A 20,540-nucleotide genomic window follows, 5' to 3' on the forward strand; every position below is an offset into this window, starting at 1 on the left:
AGTTTCACTGTATTGACTGACACCCCTGACATATCAAATTGAAATCTATAAAAAGTAATGGATTTTTTAGGGTTCACTGAATTTATGGATTGCTTTTTTCCCTTTTTTTTTGAGAAATCTTAGGAGGGCTATTGGTCTCATCTGTTATATTTATCCCAAATAAATTGCCTCTTACATCTCTTTTTTTCACTGTGAACAGTCAGCTCACTGTGCTTTAAAGGCCTAAAATACAGTACAAGAAAAGTGCAACAGTATTTAAAGAGACTTGAAATTTGAATGTAAATTTAACTTATTTTTAGGTAAAATGAACAACAAAAGAATTAAGAATTAAATTTGGTAATACCTATTTTTCACTTAAAGAATTGTAGCACAAACATATATCTTTATGTGAAACTAGTTTTATTAAAAGATTCAAGCTACCAAGCTACCATATCCAAATATGGCGGTGCATAAGTACTCAATACGTCTGCTAGAAGTATTGAGTATTTCTGGATTTGAGTAATCCAGAAAAACTCAAATTTCTGGAGATCTACATACAGCATAATGGGAAATGATTATAAAATGTGAACTATGTGTCAAGTGGTAAAATAAAACATGTTCTGTTGTTGAAAATCAATGGTTTATTTCTCATCAGGTAAAGTAATTACCTGTTTTAACAGGTTTTCTGTTCATTTCACAGCTAATGAAAATTAAATTTCACAATGTGTCTGTCATCTTAGTATCTCTTTTAAACCACATTGATATTTTAAAATTTCATCTCAAACTATTGATTCAGAACATTGCTCTTAAATAATAACATCTCATGCCTTTGCATAAATACAATGCTGAAAACATGAATACATGTACACAATAAAAAATAAATAAATCATTGTAACCAAAAAGAAAAAACCTAATTCAAACGACTATGTTCCAGAGACACTATAATCTTTATTTTTGTCTCAGTAGTTGAATGAGCTCAGTGGGAAATCAGTGGTAACAGAATTCTCAGCAGCTTCTGATTTACAGTCACCTGGTGTGGTTGACTGCACATGGACACCAGAGGGCCACAAGTAATGTTTCATGTGACACAAACATTGCATGGACAAAAAAGCTACACATGCAGAATTCATAAAGCAATGCAGCAATGCACATTTTCAGCTGTTTTACATCAACTATTTATCTTATTGCAAGATAAAAAGTCACACAAACCCCAAGTTTGCATGCCAAATTAGCAGATTTTAACACAAAATATCTTGATGAATTTTCTTTTTCATTGCTGCTTTAATATTAAAACACTTTAAGGAGGCTTTTGATCATCATTGCTATGTGCTTTGTTAAAGCAAAATGTGGTAAGAGGGTTGAATTTAACCCTCTGCTGTTACTCCATTGTCTCTCCAAACCTGTTAGCCACAGTCCTATTTCAGATCTTTGAAATTACATTTTATTTAAATCAAAAATAGACAATTAATCTAATGTTGTGCAGGATCAATAATTACATTAATTAGTCAGTAATTTAAGTAATTAAGTGTTTAATTTATCTGGAAGCTATTTATAAAGTGCATGCTTTACAGGGAACATTTTGTTTCAGTTCTTAGGAAAAGGTTAATTTAACAAAAATACCTGTTTAACTATGAGGCCTAACTTGATTTTGTATGTCTATGCAATAGCATTTGCAATTTATCTCAATACTTTCCTCTAAATCTTAGGCCCAAATTAAGAAATAAAGGCATCAGACTTAAGTTTCATTCAACAAGTTTTAAATTTACCATTACAGTTCCTGAGAACATCAGATCATTATCTACCCCGAAAATAAAACTAAGCCCATTTGCACATCCCAACAAAGTAAACCGTCAGGAGACCATCTCCAGTGCTTGCCAATCATCATAAATTTGGACTGCACAAGCTGCATACAGATTATGATTTTGTGATACAAATAGCAAGCTCGCTCCAAAATGCAGCACGGTAATTTATATCTGCACGTTTTGCTGCATCTGATCACATTTTTTTCAGCAGGCACATTAGCATTCAAATCAAACTGCGGTATTTTCCCACGATGAGCAAGTGATTAAAAAAGGTGCCTCTCAAAGAAGCAGCAGTGGAGAAAAATTAAGCACTTCTCATTTATTACTGCTGGTATAGCCTCTATTGATGAAAGCAGGAATCAGAGCTCTTTAATGTTAAATGTTTTTCTCTTTTCCTCTCAAGGTTTAGTGACTTGGATCAATTTGTCAAGCCTTTGTGTAATCAATAGAAACCTGTTGTTGAGAAGTTTAAAAGGACAAAGTTGATAAGACTGTTTTAAGATGAGTAAATATTGGTCACAAATGGCTTCATAATCTGATTAGTAAATCTTTTATTAATTAGTTCATGCTCACCTTAGAAACAAATGAGCATCACTTCTCATTTATTTAAAATAATGCCAATTTACTTCTGTTTATTGTCTTTTCAGTGTAAATGCTGACATTCATATGGAGGGAACAGTTAATGTGAAGATTTCTAATGAGAAATATATAGATATTCTTGTCAGATGTTAAAAATAACTCAAGCAATTCATACATTAAAAAATGAACAAAGAGAATTGAGCTGTGTGTTAGAACGCATAAAACGCATTAAAAAGATCTCCGAAAAAGCATATAGATGAGAAACCATTTAAAATCTCCCAGAATTGAAAAAGTATTTGTACTGGAACTCCAAATAAATATCCCTCGGTTTTATATTAACTAATCTATTAAAAGGGTTTTATTGCTGAAGTACTGCACACAGTAATATTAGTGGTAGAAGCAAATAAACTTTCACAAAAATGTCTTCCTATTGCGAAACATATTAATGGAAATTGGTCCTAGCTTCACTTCTAAACTTCTGAGTCAAAATCTGGAAGTGGAAAAACATCACTTCAATATAAACCACTTGTGTTCAACATTTCTAGATAGAGAAGTCAAAATAAAGGTAAAAGAGGTTTTTATAAGCCTGAGAGCACCCACAACTTAAGGAATACCTAGAAGTACCAGGCTCAGCTTTTATGCATTAAGCAATACTCTCAAACTCAATGGTCTCTGTGAATAATTGTTGCATATTGCTGAAGAAAAAGCATGTTGAAGCTTGTTAAAGTTTGCTGGAGAAGTGAGAGTGGTGCTGAACTAATATATTCTGGTTTGATGAAGACAACGCTGAAATCTTTGATGGCATTTCACTCACCAGGTTTGGAGGTAGAATGGCTTTACACACTACAACTAAAACACTAAGCCAAAAGGGAAAGTTGGAGCCCTATTGGGCGGGGGCTGTTTTACAATCTACAGTACTAGAACTGTTGTAAGAACAGTTATAATTACTAAAACAAGCTAATATTTAGCATTTTGATGTGATCCTCAACCATATATTTTTAAAGCATCATGTTACCAATATTACTTGAAATCCCAATTTTTCTACCACCAACCAAAATGTTTTCTTGCCTTTGTAGAAAGACACTTCAAACTGCAAATATTTCTTGAGATTCATTTTGATATCTGACAAACCTAAGGACTCTGAGCTTCTGTTCTAAGGAAAGGCTGGAAAGTTATTTTCTGCTGATTAGAATACATTCGATCATTTCACTTTTACAAAGCTGTTGTCTGAGAGTTTAAGGTCACAGCAAGTAAAAGACCACTACAAGTCTTTTTCATGGCAGAGTTTAATGCCTCAAAGCGTTGAAAACCATAATGTTAAATGTAAGGACATGGCCCTCTGTGACCTGTGGCCCTCAGCTTTGGTGAGATGGCCCTGCAGGGACTAACAAATGGATAATAACGAAGCTGTGCCAAAAGTTCAGAAGATTTGCACTGCAGAGAAGCAGCAGGAAATGTACCATGTAATCCCATTAGGTCTCTAAAAATGTAAGTACAGTGAATAAATTTCCTCCTTGTATCTGTTTTCTCAACAGCGTTCGATGGCAAACACTATAAGGCAATATGATACGTAAGCTGTGTGTATAATATATCATATGTGCAAACTGTTTGGGTCTTTTTGAAAGCTGTTCAGCTTTCCAGGCTGGATAAAAAGGCATAGAAACGTTTGTATCCAGCTCTGCTTCTTCTAAAATCTGCAATTGTGAATCTAAACATCAATAACTGACACATTGCCCTCTTAATCTAAACTAAAAACATTGAAGGTTATTTAAGTGCAAATTTTAAACCCTCCTAGCTGAGACAGAAGGCTAATGGCCAAGTTTTCTTCACCATGACAGAATGTTTCATGGACCAAATTTATCTGGTCATTACTTGATGCCATAACTCAGAAACAGAAGTGAAGACTGTGATCATATTTCCCATCTGGTTGGGTATTAAACTACTGACACTAATCTTTATTTCATCACTGTCAACACTCAAATCACCAACATCACTTCTAAATGAAGCTTGTGTGTAAAGTTTTTAAAATTTCTGAATTTAGATCAGTAAAATACAACTGTATACTTTTAAAGACAATGTGTCTTTTTATCATGTCTACTTGTTACTTTTCTCCAATTACTTAAAATGAATATGTTTGACACATTGTGGCAGGTGAATCATATCCATTCCAGCAGTTCGAATAGCAAGAGCTATAACAAAAAGCTTCAGCAGGGACTAGTGCACTTTACAAAATAAGTGCTATCATGAAAGAAGAACATAAAGTGAAAATAGTAAAGCAACATCTTAAGACATGGGAGTAAGGAAAGAAGTCAGTTTGGGCACAAATTGGTCTTACAAATGAAAAATGAGCTAAAGCATATCACTAAACTTGTAAAGTGACAACTAAGACTTAATTGCCAAGAACCCCACTTTGCAGTTTGAAGCCTTTTTTTTTCTTGCTGAAATTTTAAATCCAACATTATGTTATGAATTTAATATAATAATTTTATTTCTCATTGTTGCAAATTCCCCTTGCCTTTTCACCTGACAGAGTTCATGGTGTCATGTTTTTGCCTGTGTCTGCAGTTGTTTTCTGTGGCATTATCATTCTTGTCATGGTTATGGTCTCGAGCCAAGACCTTCATTGGATCAGAAGCCACAGAACTTGGAGTTTTAATTGAATTGAATCCTCTGTCTCCCCAGGAGTCTACCAGTGGCCCGTGGTGTAGAAAATACTAAGCAGGGCATTAAGAATATACATGAGATGGGTAAGGGCACATTAACTAGAGGTATTAAGGAGGTTAATAGCTTGTGAATATCAAACTGTAACTTTTCTTCTTTGACACTGTGATCAGAATGCATGTGGTTTGAATTCAGACTGCAAAAATAAATGAATAAATAAATAAATAAACATTTCTCTCTACATGATGTGCCTGCTTAAAAAGTTTATGAACTGGGGGATGAAAAATGGGGTCATATGAGATATCAGCTATACCCTATTCGGCTCATACATTTTCATATCTGTGTTCTCTCAAACGTTTTCATCTCTTTGATTTGCTTCGTTTCCCTTGGAAAAACTCTCATGTTGGAGAGGAGTTATTAGTTTATTCATCACTCTTTGCTGTTGTTTCTCATAACTGTTTGTCAGCTCGGAGGCAGCATGATCATCTGGCTAAGTATCACAGTTAAAGCGTGTTTTCCCCAAAGCTCATGTGGAGAGTTCTCAGAAGCTCAGCAGTCTCCCGCCTCAGCTGTTGCTGCCCCGCGACTGAAAGCGCACGGCCACAAACTGCAGAACACAGAGTTCACAAACAAGTGCTTTTAGGGCTCCTGGGATAATGAATCATGTTTTATGAATAAATTATTAGTAGTCAAAAATTAATTAATTTTCCACATGCACAGGCATGCATACGCATTTCCAACGAGATTAAAGCAGCAGAACAGAGCCTGGCTGATCACATGGATGAAATTAATGTATTGGTGAATATTACCAATTCAAAGCTAGAAATATGTAAAGTGATGTTCTTCATTTAATATGGCTGCTTTCTATGCACAAAACATGAAAAAAAATCTATAAAATTTCATTAGATTTTCTAGTTTTGGATGGTAGATTTACTAAACGTAAAATGTAACCTAAATTATTGGAAGAATTGTGATCAGATATAAAACTATGAGCACCACACTAAGAGTCTAGTAATAGGAGACAGTAAAGCTGCAGTATGTAGCTTTTCAAAAATATGTTTTTATATATTTGTTTAAACTGTCAACATGTCATGGCAGTATAATATGAGACAGATAATCTGTAAATAGATCTGCCTGCAAACAGACTGGGACCGCCTCTGATGCCAAATCATGTTATGTTTTGTAGGTATGATCCTTTTTATTCAACTATTTACAAAGTGTTTTGATATAAAAACCTTAATTTGTAAGGAGGAGGGTACTGACAACAACTAATATACAAGTTCACCTTTCAAAGCATTCAAACACTGTACAGATCAAGTTGCATAACAAGAAGCACAAATTAAAAACAGGATATTGCAACAGGATTTCTTTCCATTTGCTGTTTGCCTCCAAGACCTTGAGCTGTTGTCCATGATGCAAAGCAAATTTGTTTGACATTATCCAAAATATCTACGACTCTACTTTGCTGATTCTCAGTTTCATCAGAATTTCTTTTTACTTCATGTTGCAGAGGAATTACCTTTCTCACCCAGGAAAAGATATTCGTAAAAACTAGATGTCTTAACTACATACATCCAATGACTTTGGCTTAAATACACAGGATAATAATTAGTACTTTATTTTATAGGATTTAAATAGGTCTATAGTTCTTTCTTTTCAACTCTCCAAATCGGTGCTTTTTGTTACACGTAACATATTAGAACTTTTAATTGAAAATAAGCATCTACAATGGTAGCTGACAAAGGAAGGATCAGACAAAAAGAAGGTTTGAAAATTGCTGCCTTTGTCTTTGCTGTTGCTTCTCAGAGACAGAGATGTTTCTCTGCTGATGGATTTCTGTTTGTAGAATGAAACTGACAAGGCTACAAGGAGTAGAGCTGAATTGTCAGTGAGAGAAAATAAAGCACACACAGTGTGATAATATTAAACACATTTAATATTATCACACTCTGGTTGTGTTTTTTAATGTCTCATCATTGGGTTAACATGGATAAGTAGTTTAAGGAAAGTCTGCAGGAAACCAAAGCCTAACCTTCAAAAGGCCTGTACTGACATGAGGTCACTGCATCATGGAAATAAATGTTGATGATAAATTCATCTTTTTCCCTGTTCTTTGTAGCACAGATACAGTAGCTGCCAATGTAAAATTATTCAAATGATATGTAGTAACAGTGCATCACTTTTTCAACATTTTGTGACATTGTGACACATCTGTATTCCCAGTTGTGAAAATTAATTCCTTTCCTCAAACTTCTGCACACAAATAGTGCATTATACTGTAGCAAAGTGGAATTTCTTTTTCAGTGTTTTGCAAATATATTAAAAATAGAGAACCAAGAAATCACATTCAGATAAGTCTATACCAGTGAAGCCTAAAACTGAGCTGTTTCCACAGATCATGAAATGCTTTCATAACTTAAATGGAGTCCACTTGTGATGAATTCAGTTGACTGGACTTGATTTGGAAAGGTACACAGCTGTTTTTTATTTTTTTTTTTAGAAAATGGCAGAAGAAAAAAAACCCAGGAAAAACAAGCTTTTTCAATATTTACCCACACCTAGAAACTGATTAATTTGAAACTTTTTAAGGCTGCCTTGGAAACCTGTCTATTAATTAAGATTATAATGCTTCCCTGTGCTAAACCTTAAATCATATAATAAATTTTTTGTTGTTGTTTAAGTTTAGAATATTATCGGAGCATGGTACTCGTTGGTCCCTTTGAGGTTCTGACATGTTCAGAATATTAAAAATATATTTATGCATATATAAATATATATACACACACACGCACACCCACGCCCACCCCCCCACACACCCCAACTCACGTCCAAAGCAGACTTATATTCCATCAGCCAATTAGCTTAACTTCTTATCCTTCTGAAGTTTCAGAGACCAAAGACTAATTTTTTTTTTGTCAGAGCACACCTCAAAGGAATATGAGTCACGCCTCAATCAAATACTGGCTGCACAGCAACAGCTTCATCCCAGCTCATAAGTGGATCTCTGTTACACTGTTGAAAAAGAAAGGTCTTTATATTTATGTTCATAGTCACATTATCAAAATATCTCTTGGTAGCAAAGAAAGAGTAAGTCAAGTAACACCACAAAGAACCAGGATCTTTAACTCAAGACTTTCACCCAATATGGAATGAAAACAGATCAAGAAAATATGTTTCAAAGTGATTGAAAAAAATCACTTAGAAAACATTTAAAATACACTTTTTTCAGTGTTTTTATGTGCTACATAAAAATACATACATTTATTTGTAATTAAATGTAATACAAATACATTTACATATATTTGCATTTAAATGTTATGTTTACATTTGTTTAACATAACAAATGTAAAACCTGAATACATTTGACATATTGCAAAAAACTACCTGGATTGATAGGCATATATTTGACCTTTCAAAGAATTCAGTGCTAACGTGTCTTGAACACAATTTCTGTATAATACAAGTTTCTGTGTCTGAGAATTTCACCTAGGGTAGTTAGATTTTTTCCATGTCTTTCAAAGTTTTAATCTTCCCACTAAAAGATGCCGTAGCACAAAACATTGGTGTTTGCAACAAATTTGGCTAAAGGACATAAAATAATTATTTGCCCTTCAAAACATACATGCAAAGCACATTGTTTACAACTTTGAGGGTAATATATTTTGCTACAAGTTGTGAAATTTGTAGTGAAAACCTTTCTTAAATACAACATCAGAAGATGGTAGATTTTAAAAATGTGGTGGAGCAGGTGTTTGCAGGTGCTTTTCAGAAATAACACCTGCAAACAGGGTGCTATTTCTTCTGGATCAAAGAGGAGTGTCAGTGAAAATAAGAAACTTCAAACCTTCTTACCCAAAGGCAGAACTTTTAATAACATGAACTACAATCATCAGCAGCTTTATTAAAGACACAAATGGGTCCATAGAAAGATAATTTAAGAAAATTAAAAAGGAAAGAAGAATACAATAGGTATACAATAAGAATACTAGGTAGAAGGGGAGGGGAGCTAAACAACACACAATGCTCACCAACATGAGCCGATGCTCAAACAGCAAAAGCTGTTTTTGGATAACGGGTCTCACTGTGGTTACACATGAAACCCTTCCCTGACTCACAGAGTTTTTATTTAAAAAGACAGATTCAGGTTTGTTGGGATAGTTTTAGTGAGATCATCTTCTTCTCATTAAAAACATGTTTTATCATCTGAAACTCAACCAAAAAATAAAGAGAAAGCATCTGTCTGGAGAAATACTTTTTTCATGGCATTGGACATGTATTTTTAGTTCAATCTGGGAAAAAACCCATAAAGAAACAAAACCTTCTTCATACATGAAAAGGAGCTTTTGGCGTATTTGGGAGCTAGTAAGGACCCAAGTGCAGAGTCAGAATGTGACAGGAGCAGAGTTTAATAATAAATAACAAGGAGAATTACAGGGAATCTCAAAGGAAAAGCTGGACATGGATCATGGAGGAATAATAAGAGGAAGCAGCAATGAACTAAGACAGCCAGTGAGCTTAAATACAGAGGAAAGGGAGGAAAATGACATTGCGAACAGGTGAGCTAATTAGTAGAATGTGGAACAGCTGGGAATGTAAGTAAAATGGGGAGACTGAGCAAAAGAGCATAAAGGGAAAACTAAACTATGCAAATGAAACTAACAACTAAGAGTGGGATTCACTGAAATCAAATACTGGCTGCACAGCAGTATGCAGAGAGAACAGAATACAAGAAATAAGTAAGAACTCAACCTGGAAAGAAATACTATGACAACACCTTTCTACTATAATGAACAAGATACAGTCTGATATTTCTAAGATAAGCACAAATGAAAACCAAAACGCCAAAGGATCATAATCATTTCATTTCCTATAAAAATTCTGTAACTCTAACCCTACAAAACCACAGCAGGTAAATCAATGGACTCTATAATATGAAATAATTTGGATTTTTTCCCCTCTAGGCAGAAGATTCCTCTGTTCTATTAAGTATAGCATATTTAGCAGTGGTGAAATATTCATCTGCACTGTAGCGTTAATGCACATTTAAACTACCAGCAGAAGTGAATTGCCCTTCCATTCCTTCCTCACTAACATAATCAGATGCAAATTGAAAACATCCTGCTGTCGATATCAGTTCTGAGTTTCAATATTCCCTGATTCCCAGTGTGATCTTACATTCTCTACTTTCTGTGAAGGTAGAGACAGCACAAGTGGCTCAAGAATGAGATTTGAATGTCATGCCCCAATATTAATCTGAATTTGTAACTTGGTAAATATTCTGTCTTTCAAAGGTATTTTTGGTTACACTGAGTTGAATGGTATGAGCAGCCAGTAGAAATGGCATCAAGTAATAAAAGAAACTATGAGAAGAAGTAAGAACGATTGAATAATAATAATAATATCCTGGAGGTTATTTTACTTCCGCTGCTTATGGAAACAGGGAGTACAGTTTTGCTAAGAATGCAGAGATTGGTCTAGTAATGTGTTGATGTTATTGTAATATATGCATATGTTAGTTTGGTTTCTCAGTTTTGTTTTTCCTCTTACTACATGGGTAGGGGCAAATTTCTAAGGTGTTGATTTGTGTTCACTTTATACTTCTTTCTCCCCTCAAAAGTGCTCTTTAGAGGAAATGGGATACAGCTTAAATCTTTTCTATATTTTTATTAAACATAAAAGCTGAATGTTAAATATGAATTTGTCTTAATGTTCATGAATGAATGAGTCAACCTATCAGGGTTAAGTCTTCTTGAAGGGATCCTTCCAATACTTTTATATGAAGCTGGATTTATTTCATTGTAATTATGAAAACCATGACTTAATTTCCGTGTTTTAATCCTTTAACAATTACGGTGTGTGTTTGTAACTTGCTGTCACACTTTATGAATGGATGCAAGCGACAATAGGGTTAGCCTTTCTTGTGTAACCATTTGGGATTAAGAAGACAGGAGCATTTCCAGCCGTCTTGGCAGCTGTGGCGAGCCACCATGAAGGATTACTGAAACAAGCCATGAGGATGTCCCTGTGATGTCTCGGATATTGCTCCTCACCGGTGCTTAGCACAGCCTTTACGGTCACATTTTGTGATTACCTCTGAGCTGTATCCAGACATAATTAACCTGATGAGAGGCTCAGTAAAGCCCAGCTGATTTTGAGCTCTGCTCATATATTGGGAAACAGACAGAAAGTGTTAACAAGGCTTCAGCAAAAACTTGCAGATGCTCAAAAAGCACCAACAATGAATATTTTTTAAAAAGTTTCAAGTAAGTTGTTTCTATTCATGAAGGAGATTCATCATTCTTCAAAGAGAAACAATTTGATTAAGGCAGATGAAGTGAGCTGATGCTAAAGATCTGACTGGAGTGTCTCTGGTTTCTATTCATTTTCCTCTTCCATCAGAAGATAATCCTCTTCTCCTGCTTCAAAAAGAAATGATATTGGATGTAGAGAAAGCTGAATGGGTGAACACAAAGTCCTCTCTGGAGTGTAGGATGAAAGCAGGATGAAGGAGAACACAGAGCACATCGCTTTCTGAATAAAAATCACAATAGGAATGTACAGTTTCTTTCCATCGTCGCTTATTTTGTCCTCATATAATATTGGCTTCAACTGAGAACTAGATTGAAATGCTGAATTTTTTTAAATAAGTCAATTATGAGGTAAACAAGTTTCATTTTTCCCAGTTACATCCTGATTTCTCCCTTGTCTCTCTGTTTTCAAAGTATTTTTACCATAAAAATCTGGCTACTCCAGATGCTTTACTCTCATTTTTTTTCCCACCAGAGGGGTTTCCATCCATTCCCCAGACCAACCACTGTCACATCTCCACCAAGTTTCCTCAGATTTCTTTTTTCTCATTTCCACCCCAACTCTTTAAATCCCTGTGGATAATGGAAGTGAATGTTTCTCTAAGCTTCTCTCCACTTCCAGGCTAAAGAAGTTAATACATGTTTCCTGTAAAGCTCAGCCTCTTTCACCTAGTCAGTACACAATTTAGGTTAAACACTTCATTGGGTTGTGAAAGACTTTAGCGCTTCACATAGCTTACCGTCTCTCAGTGCTAAGTTTAGATGCCTTGCATTGAATTGATAAATCAATATAAATCATATGCTACATTTAAAATAAAGTGTAATAAAGTGTAGACTTTGTCAGTTTTGTCAAGTTGTTTGGTCTATGTGATATACTGATATTACTTTTTGTTTTGTTTTCATTACTGAATTTCCACATTGTTTTGTAATGAAACTCCGTAATCTGTCAATTTGTTTCAGTTGGTTTGCCTTTTGTGCTCCTCCCTCATTTCCCTGTTATACCTGCTAGTTAATTTGTATTTATATCAGTACTCTTTGAATCTGTCTTTCCAGTTTTGACTCCTGGTTACATTTTTGACATGTCAGCTGTGAAATCTTGCCAGATCAGCAACCTTTGTTTCTTAAAATCTGTTAGGTCCTTCCATCCTTCTGTCTCTTACCAGTGGGCATAGTTTTAGGTGCTTGTGCACCGGGAGAGCTAATAATTTTGTTAAATCAAATCCCTTATATTTACCCATCACACAATTACAAATCCAACATTAGACTGTAAAATAGTTTCTTTTTTTATTTATAGCTGGCTCTGTTCAAAAATAAAAAATAAAAAATTCAAAATTATTTCCAATCAACTTTGCTTTTCTGATTGCATAAAAAAAAATCTCACCTGAAATACTTTCTGAGTCCTGTTTGACCTCATCTCATTACCAGATCTGCAGCTGTTTCCCAGCTGTATCCTTCCCCCTGGCCTGCTGACATATTTCTAACGAAATTTCTCTGAGCTGCTGCCAGTTTCACTTCCCCTCCTACCTTTTCTATCATTTAATCAGACTCTTTCCTCTTGCTGTGGGGTTGATTATTAAATCACTAATGTCTCCTGCCTTCTCAAGAAAGCATTTCAAACTGCTTCGGGTTAAACTTGTCACTGGTTTATTTCTAAATTAATTTCAAGTTTGTAAGAAAGCTGCAGCTCCACACCTGCGCCAAAGAAGCTGGAAAGAAAAATATTTTGGAAAATAAAATCAAATTCAGCTTCCAACAAACTGATTCCACTCAAATGTAATTGCTGAAGGGATCAGAGGTTTCCTTATGTATTCAAATGAGGTGCTTGTAATTAGCATAGGAAGCTTCTTTATTCCTAGCCTGCTAAAGAGTAAAAATCAACATCTTTGTTATCCTATTTCTGATCTAATATCTGCAATATTACGGATTTTATAATCCGTAATATTGCATAATTTTTACTTATTAATTTAAACTCTGTTTTTAGTTAGGCTTTCCCCTTCTCATGAACAGTAGTTCCTGTTAGACTTTAGCATCACTCTGTCATGTTTGACAGCCTGCTAGGCTAGGAATAAAGACTTATTGAATATTACTGCACCACTCTCTACTTTATTTCTGCCTGAATTAAAATTCAGGGCAGAATTTTAAGTTGCAGCACATTTAAATGTGCCTTTTTATTTTCAACTGAAACACACCAAAACCACCACATATAAATAAACATCTCATTTTAAATGCACTTTATTATAGAATGATGCCAACTGTGGATGCATCTGTGTGCTCAGAACAGACAGCAGCAAAATTGACAAAAGTACTGAAGGACGTACACATTTCCCTGTAGGTGTATGAGTAAAATAAAACAATAAAAAAGAACCAGAGAAAATGCAGTTGGTATTTGTTGCCTTGCAGCAAAAGGATACTGGGATTAAATCCCTCCCTGATGTCTTATGTTCTCACTATGCATATGTGGGCGCTCTCTTGGTATTCTAGCTTTGAAAACATGGTTGTTTGGTCAATTGGTAACTCTAAAATGAATCTCTGTGTGAATGTGTATTTGTGTGCATAGTTATTTGTCGGGGTGTCCTCTCCACCAATGATCACTAGACATAGGCACTAGGCTGCCTACAACTTTACAAGGACAAATACGACATCCATGGTTTAAAACTTCATGAAGTTGAATCTACTGTACAAGCAAACATTCTATTTTTGGGGCACACAGAAACTCTGATTTTCACACATTGTTTTAATGACAACTACATGGCCAAAAATATGAAAACATTTCCAGACATCCAAAAATTATTTATAAAACAAAATAATTCTACATTTTCTGGAAAAATATACTGGTAAGAGGAGAATGAAGAAAATAAGAATGAAAATGAGAACGAAATAAGCAATTTCACCTTGGGGATCAATAAAGTATATTCTATTCTATTCTATTGTATTCTAAGACCTTTCTTGGAGATCTGTTGTTCCTAAAAATGTTTTAAAACTTCCCTGTTTGAACAACATTTATGGACATTTTAAACTAACATTTGCATGTCTATGAATCTACAGAAGTTAATACTAACATAAAATATTTCTGTATTTTTGCAAGTAACCAGAATTGCCATCACTGTATTGTCCTCAAGCACAACATTATCCTGTGTATCACAAAATCAACAACCACAAAAAGAAACAATCAGTTATATTATGTTTCCATTATTCACATAGTTGCTTGGTTTCTTTATCTCCCTGCACAAAATACAGCTAGATGGTCCATTACCAGAATTGGTTTCTTACTTTGTAAAGGTCACACAAATGAAATTCAGATTAGATACTGACATCAGGATATAGTTTTTGGGTATTTGAATTGGTTTCTTGTTAAACGGGAAATAAACACGTTCGAACCTTTTCAGATTCCACGGCTTATGAAATTGGAACATAAAGAAAGCAAGATTTTCCAGCTCACATCTTTATGTGATTAAACCTTTTGAGTAAAGCACTTATGAATAAAGTATTCAGTTTCAGCTTTGCGTTCACTGTTTTTCCTCTCAATTTTAACCTGTGAACGGTCCAACAACCACTGCAGCTTGTTGTTCCCTGAATGTGAAGTAGCACAGAAAAAAAGCATGTGTTTTCACAAAAACTGTGCATCTCAAATAACCGACATGTTGAATATTAGTGCTCCACTCTCTACTTTATTTCTGCCCTGAATTAAAATACTGAGGCACCAGTTGCTGCTGGTCAGCAACCAGTGAAACACATACAACCTTCTGTCTTCAAATGAGAGGATAAAATTGGCCATGATGACAAGATATTCAATTGATTTCCGTGTATGCTCAACCTGGAGTTATTAATCATCTAATAATACATTATGTTCAGCTGTAGACAGGGCTAACCTTTCTTGCTCTGCCAGAGGCTTTCCTGATCCGAACATGTGCTGCATGATAATCTGTCCTCACTGGACTTTGCAGCACTGTCAGAGACGTCACCTCTTTTGATCTCTGACTGCCACTCTGTGGTCGTAAATATTTAACACCGCTTCCGTCGTTCCCCACACTAGCTACAATAAATTTGATGCCTGCATCTCGTGTATCAAAATTTAAGGTTAAGATGTAGGTGTAACAGAAATTTCCCCACTGTAGGACAAAAAATTTATTTCTAAAACAGTTAAGGTCACATTTATTGCACTCCTGCTGAATATGTGTGAAAAGTGTCAAAATGTTTTAATTTAGAAAAAGAAGAAAAAAATGTTTAATTATTAAGTTTGAACTGGACTACATTTATTCAGTTACAAAACAAGGTTAGGTTCATTTGTCATGTTTTGAAAAATTTGCCTTTAATTTCAGTAGATTTCAAATGAGAGAAAAATCACAAGAACTCAGGGGGAAACAGAATGTCCTCAATTAATGAATACAATTTTCAAGATGCTTTGATCAACTTCAGTTCAAACTTCAAAAGTTAAAGTATAAAATAAAAAAAATGCTCTTGTTACTCAAATGAAAGATCTGCCAATAAATATGGCACAACTGTAAAGAAAGCACTTTTGTTTAGAAAAGCCAGGGCAGGTTGCTTTGAACTCTTGTCTAAGGAGCAAGACAAAAATTAGATCTGCCTTGGCAAAAAGATCAGTTTCTGGCAAATTTTCATCCTGTGTCATTCATCAAGATTAAAGAAAATAACCTTTGTCTGATGAAAACCTTTTTGTTTGATCGTGTTTTTCATTTCACCTTAAAAGCCAAGTCAGGTTTTTACAGTTTGACATTGTATCAGGCTTTGTCATTTTCACTGGTGCTGAAACTATGTTTTCCATCTATTTAAGCACACCTGTTATTTTACATCTTATGGATCATATTGTATATTACAGTGGCTTAAAATACTGCAGAACAATTTATTCATAATAATCCTAACAATCTGTGGGATACAATAAAAACAAGTCAATCATTCAATTTCTAAGTTGAATGATTACATTGCATACAAAACTTAAGAGCAAAGCATTTACAAATAGCAACTAAGCCTATTTTTATTGTTTTAACTACATACATACTACTAACTCTAAAATTGTTATTAGTTATCAAACTAATTTTGTGGGCAAGTACGCTACCATTGTAATAAAAACAAAAAAACGCAGTGGATGTTTTACTAAAACCAGTCATGTAAGAAAGACTGTTGTCTGTCTTTAATGAGTGGGTGAAACTGGAAGCACGCTGCGGTTATAGGGAAGCCCGTAGATGGGACTCATCTCTGCATGCCGCAAGCTCTCCACCTTGCCAAATTGCCGCAGGTGGAAGAGAAGGGTGAGCTTTCGGGTCATTGTCCTCAGCGCCAAGAAGGAAGCCAGGATTTGGGCGAGCAGGAAAATAAGATAGATGAAGTGGACGGCTCTCTCCAGAGGCAGAATGATAACGCCTTCATCTGTGATGAAGAACAGCAGCACGGGCAGCTGGAACGTGAAAGACAGGAGCCAGAAGGCTGCCAGGGCTGGCACCTGATGACAGGGAGGAAAGAAACAGAGTCTGGTGCATAAGAGGGAAAGACTGAGCAGTGAAATATGAAGTGCCTCCATTACATCCCTGAGAAAAGTCATTGATGAATCAATATCTTAAGAAGTCCAGTTTGCAATTTCTTACAAGCCATGTAGAGAACAGAAAAACATGTAGAAAGTCTTCAACTCAAATTTAGAGATTAAGATTTGGATTATTTTACTTTTTAAAAGGGGAATGAACAGTTTTGCAGGGAACAATAAATGTTGAGACATACTGTCACATAAGAATTTTTCTTGTGGTTCAGTATGGATGTGTTTCTGAGTTACCTTTTCTTTAAGGTTGCCAATGTAGCCCAGGTAGAGTCGGATCACTTCAATCACTGTGACAAGGACCAACCCAGTTATGAGCAGAGCCTGGTAGTATCCAGGAAGATAGTAATACTGTAAACAGAGAAGAAATGTTATGAGAATATTTTAGATTACAAGAACCCAATACATTAAAACCTGTCTCTGTATCGTCTGATTGGTCCCTTTGTTTTGTTTAATATGCATGCAAACTAAGTATTATTTTCACTGGACCAAAGAAACTTTGGCTTCTTATTATATTACGTACAAAACTTAAGAGCAAAGAATTTACAAATAGCAATTAAGCCTATTTTTTATTGTTTTAACTACATACTTTAAAAATTTTTTGTAGAGTGGTTTGTAACATATTGCTCTGGTACAATAAATGTGGCTCTTTCATTCCCTCATCCTCTCTCTTAATAACTTTGCATTTCATGATTTAATATAATAGCTTTTCTTCAGTGTGTTTTCCATCAATTTCTGCACACTGCTTCCCTAATCATTCCTCTTATTTACAGTACATTCTTTTTTAACATTATTTTTTAAATAAATCTTTACAACAATGGTTTGTATAAAGGCTATTTAACTACCAAATAAACAAATAGTATTATGAAGACTCTAGAAAACGTGATTAAAATTTAAAAGATTATTGCGGTTTAAGGGCAATTTTATTGAGTAAAAGAGAGGACTAGAGTCCCCATATGAAAATACTTTTTATGGGGAAACCACTAGGTGGTGCCACAATTAAAGCCTTTTATTTGAAATCAGAATAATATGACATTTTTCATATTTGGAAGTTTATGATTTTACATTTTTAAATTTTGTTTGTCTATTATTTGCCTAGTTTGACAAATACTACTATGTCTTTGTATCTTTCTATCCATTTGTAACCTGTGCAAAGCACGTTGTGTCACTTGTTTGTAAGATATGTTTGATTGACTATGTGACTGGAGGTTCACAGTTTCTAGGGTTTTTGATGATGTCACCTAATAGGTCTAATAGGTCTTAGAGTGCAATTCTATTTATATAGAGTGAAACATTACATACAAGTATGGTTGCAGTTGTTTTGAGAAATATTTAAGATTTATAGTGATTTTCCAAATACTTACTTTCACTTCCAACATGAACACAGCAGAAAACCACCAACAAGGAAAGTAAAACAAGTTGAAGTACAAAAGCATTTGAAGGGGAAGGTGAGAAACCAACTCGTTGACCACTGGAAAAAAAAAAAAAAATCAGAGAATTTTAGATATTTTTACATAAATGAGATTTGTAGGGAAAAGCATGTGTAATAATCTGTTTGCAATCCTAACTCAAAGAGGAGTAATATGTAAGTTTTGCAACATAAAAATATTGAAATCTCATGTAACTACAAGAAATTTTAAACCATATAAAGAAGGTGAATTTTTATATGTTTTGTTTTGAGCGAATACAAGAAAATACAAGAATGTGTTGTTGCTACACATGGCATTTGTCACAATGAGTTTTATTAAATCTACTTTAATGTCTCACAAAAAACATTAAACTGTAGAATAGAATAGAAGTACTTTATTCATCCCAGCAGGGAAATTACTTCGCAGTTACAGCATAGACACAAGACAAGACAAGAGACAAGACACAATAACAACATCCGGGTGTTGAGTCTGGAGTTTGGCTGCGGTAGAGCTGATGACGTTACAGGCCACCGCTGCATCAGCCGATGGGGGAATGTAAACAGTGATCAAAATGGCGGACGTAAACTCCCTCGGTAAATAATACGGCCGCATTCCCACAGCCAGAAGTTCAATGTCCGGGCTACAAATCTGTTCCTTCACGTTAACATGACCGGGATTACACCACCTCTCACTCACATAAAGTGCAATCCCGCCGCCCCTCTTCTTCCGACTCTTGGAAAAGTCCCTGTCCCCCGCACCAAGGAAAATCCAGGGACCTCCACGCTGTAGTCCAGAATAAGCAAGTGCAGCCAGGTTTCCGTGAAGCAGAAGATACTGCACTCCCTGTACTCCTTCTGGGTCCTAACCAGTGCCGTGAGTTCGTCCGTCTTATTCCCCAAAGACCTCACGTTCCCCACAATAATCGCCGGTACCGCTGGTTTGTGCCGTCTCCTCTTGCCCCTCCGTTTAATTCCAGACCTGCAGCCCCGTCGTCTCCTCCGTAACTCCTCTGGGACCACAGGCCTGTCTCCGGGCAGCAGCAGAGGCTTACACAGCGCAATCAGCTGTTCACGCGAGCAAACAATGCCGCTACTCCGTTCGGCGAGGTTCTCCGCAACAAAGAGTAGAAAAAGTAGCAGAAGAACGCGGAGAACAGCGACAGAACCACATCCAGCCATTGTGGAAAGCTTAACTGATGATCTATGGGTTCTTTAAGCACGGATCCTTAATCGGCTACAGCAAATATACACAGATTAACACACACGACGGGAGCTGCGTCTGCAAGCAACCAGCTGTGCCGGCGTATAGCATCAAACTGTACATTCATATAGATTATGTTTTACCAAGAAAGATGCTGGTAACTTTTATTGGCTATGCTATTCATGAATGCATAAAGTGTAACCTCAAATTCATGAGACGAAACAACACAAGTGACTGCTGCATGCTCATATGCATATGGTGATTCAAATAAAGGAACAGTATATTTGTTTACTTTTAAAGTCATTCTTTAGCTAGATATAATGATATCCCGGATATAATAAATCTCTTCAGTAACATATTTTGTCAGACCATAAATTATTTTAAAGAACGTTTGGTTCTTCTACAGTTTAAATATTGGATAGAAATACCTGAACTTGTTTAGCTTGGTGGTATATTGTATAGCATCAAGCTGCTCCTGGATTTTTTTGTGCACATTCAAGATATGAACTGCTCTAGTCATCCTGCAATTTATCAAATAGGAACTCCTAAACTTGGTAGTTGTAGAGTGGTGTTTGTAATGTTATAAACAGGAGTTATAAACAGTATTTATTTGCTAGGCTGACGTTAAAAGCACAGGTGCAGCGTGTTGAACGAACCACATGCATCCTCCTGCTCCCTGCTGAAGTCACTGTCCGCTGTCCTGTTGTTTGTGAACACGGAGCCTCCCATGTAGGCAAGGCCTATCTGCAGGTTGTCCGGTACAGGCGAGTAAAACACAGGCATGGTGGCTCAAACCTTTGGTCATGGCAGAACTAACAGTCCAAACACTCTAATTGTGGCATCTGTGTCTGGATCTGCAGCTAATTCCTGTTGTCCTCTATACTATAAATGCACAGTAGAGATTGTAATGGCTACACAGAGACAGACAGTCCAATGCTACTGCTAATCAGATTATCAAGAGGGAGGCGGGCTGAGGATTAGTCTGAAACATTGACATTATGCATTGTCTGTTAGTGGGTATTTTTCATGAGTAAATCTGTTTATATGCTTTGGGAAT

At 35.6% G+C, this 20,540-nt stretch overlaps 1 protein-coding gene across 1 annotated transcript; it reads right to left on the reverse strand.

Moving 5' to 3' along the window:
• Positions 1 to 16,419: 16,419 nt before the first annotated feature.
• LOC102217268 (transmembrane protein 17A-like) lies at positions 16,420 to 20,353 on the reverse strand. The gene is made up of 4 exons (XM_005803854.2): positions 20,140 to 20,353; positions 18,239 to 18,345; positions 17,112 to 17,225; positions 16,420 to 16,787 (listed from the first exon to the last, which is right to left on the reverse strand). Exons 1-4 carry the CDS (start codon positions 20,264 to 20,266, stop codon positions 16,479 to 16,481), a joined length of 657 nt encoding a protein of 218 aa, XP_005803911.1. The 5' UTR covers positions 20,267 to 20,353; the 3' UTR covers positions 16,420 to 16,478.
• Between the last annotated feature and the right edge of the window lie 187 nt (positions 20,354 to 20,540).

Source organism: Xiphophorus maculatus, chromosome 12, assembly GCF_002775205.1.
Source record: "Xiphophorus maculatus strain JP 163 A chromosome 12, X_maculatus-5.0-male, whole genome shotgun sequence".
NCBI classification, from domain to species: domain Eukaryota; kingdom Metazoa; phylum Chordata; class Actinopteri; order Cyprinodontiformes; family Poeciliidae; genus Xiphophorus; species Xiphophorus maculatus.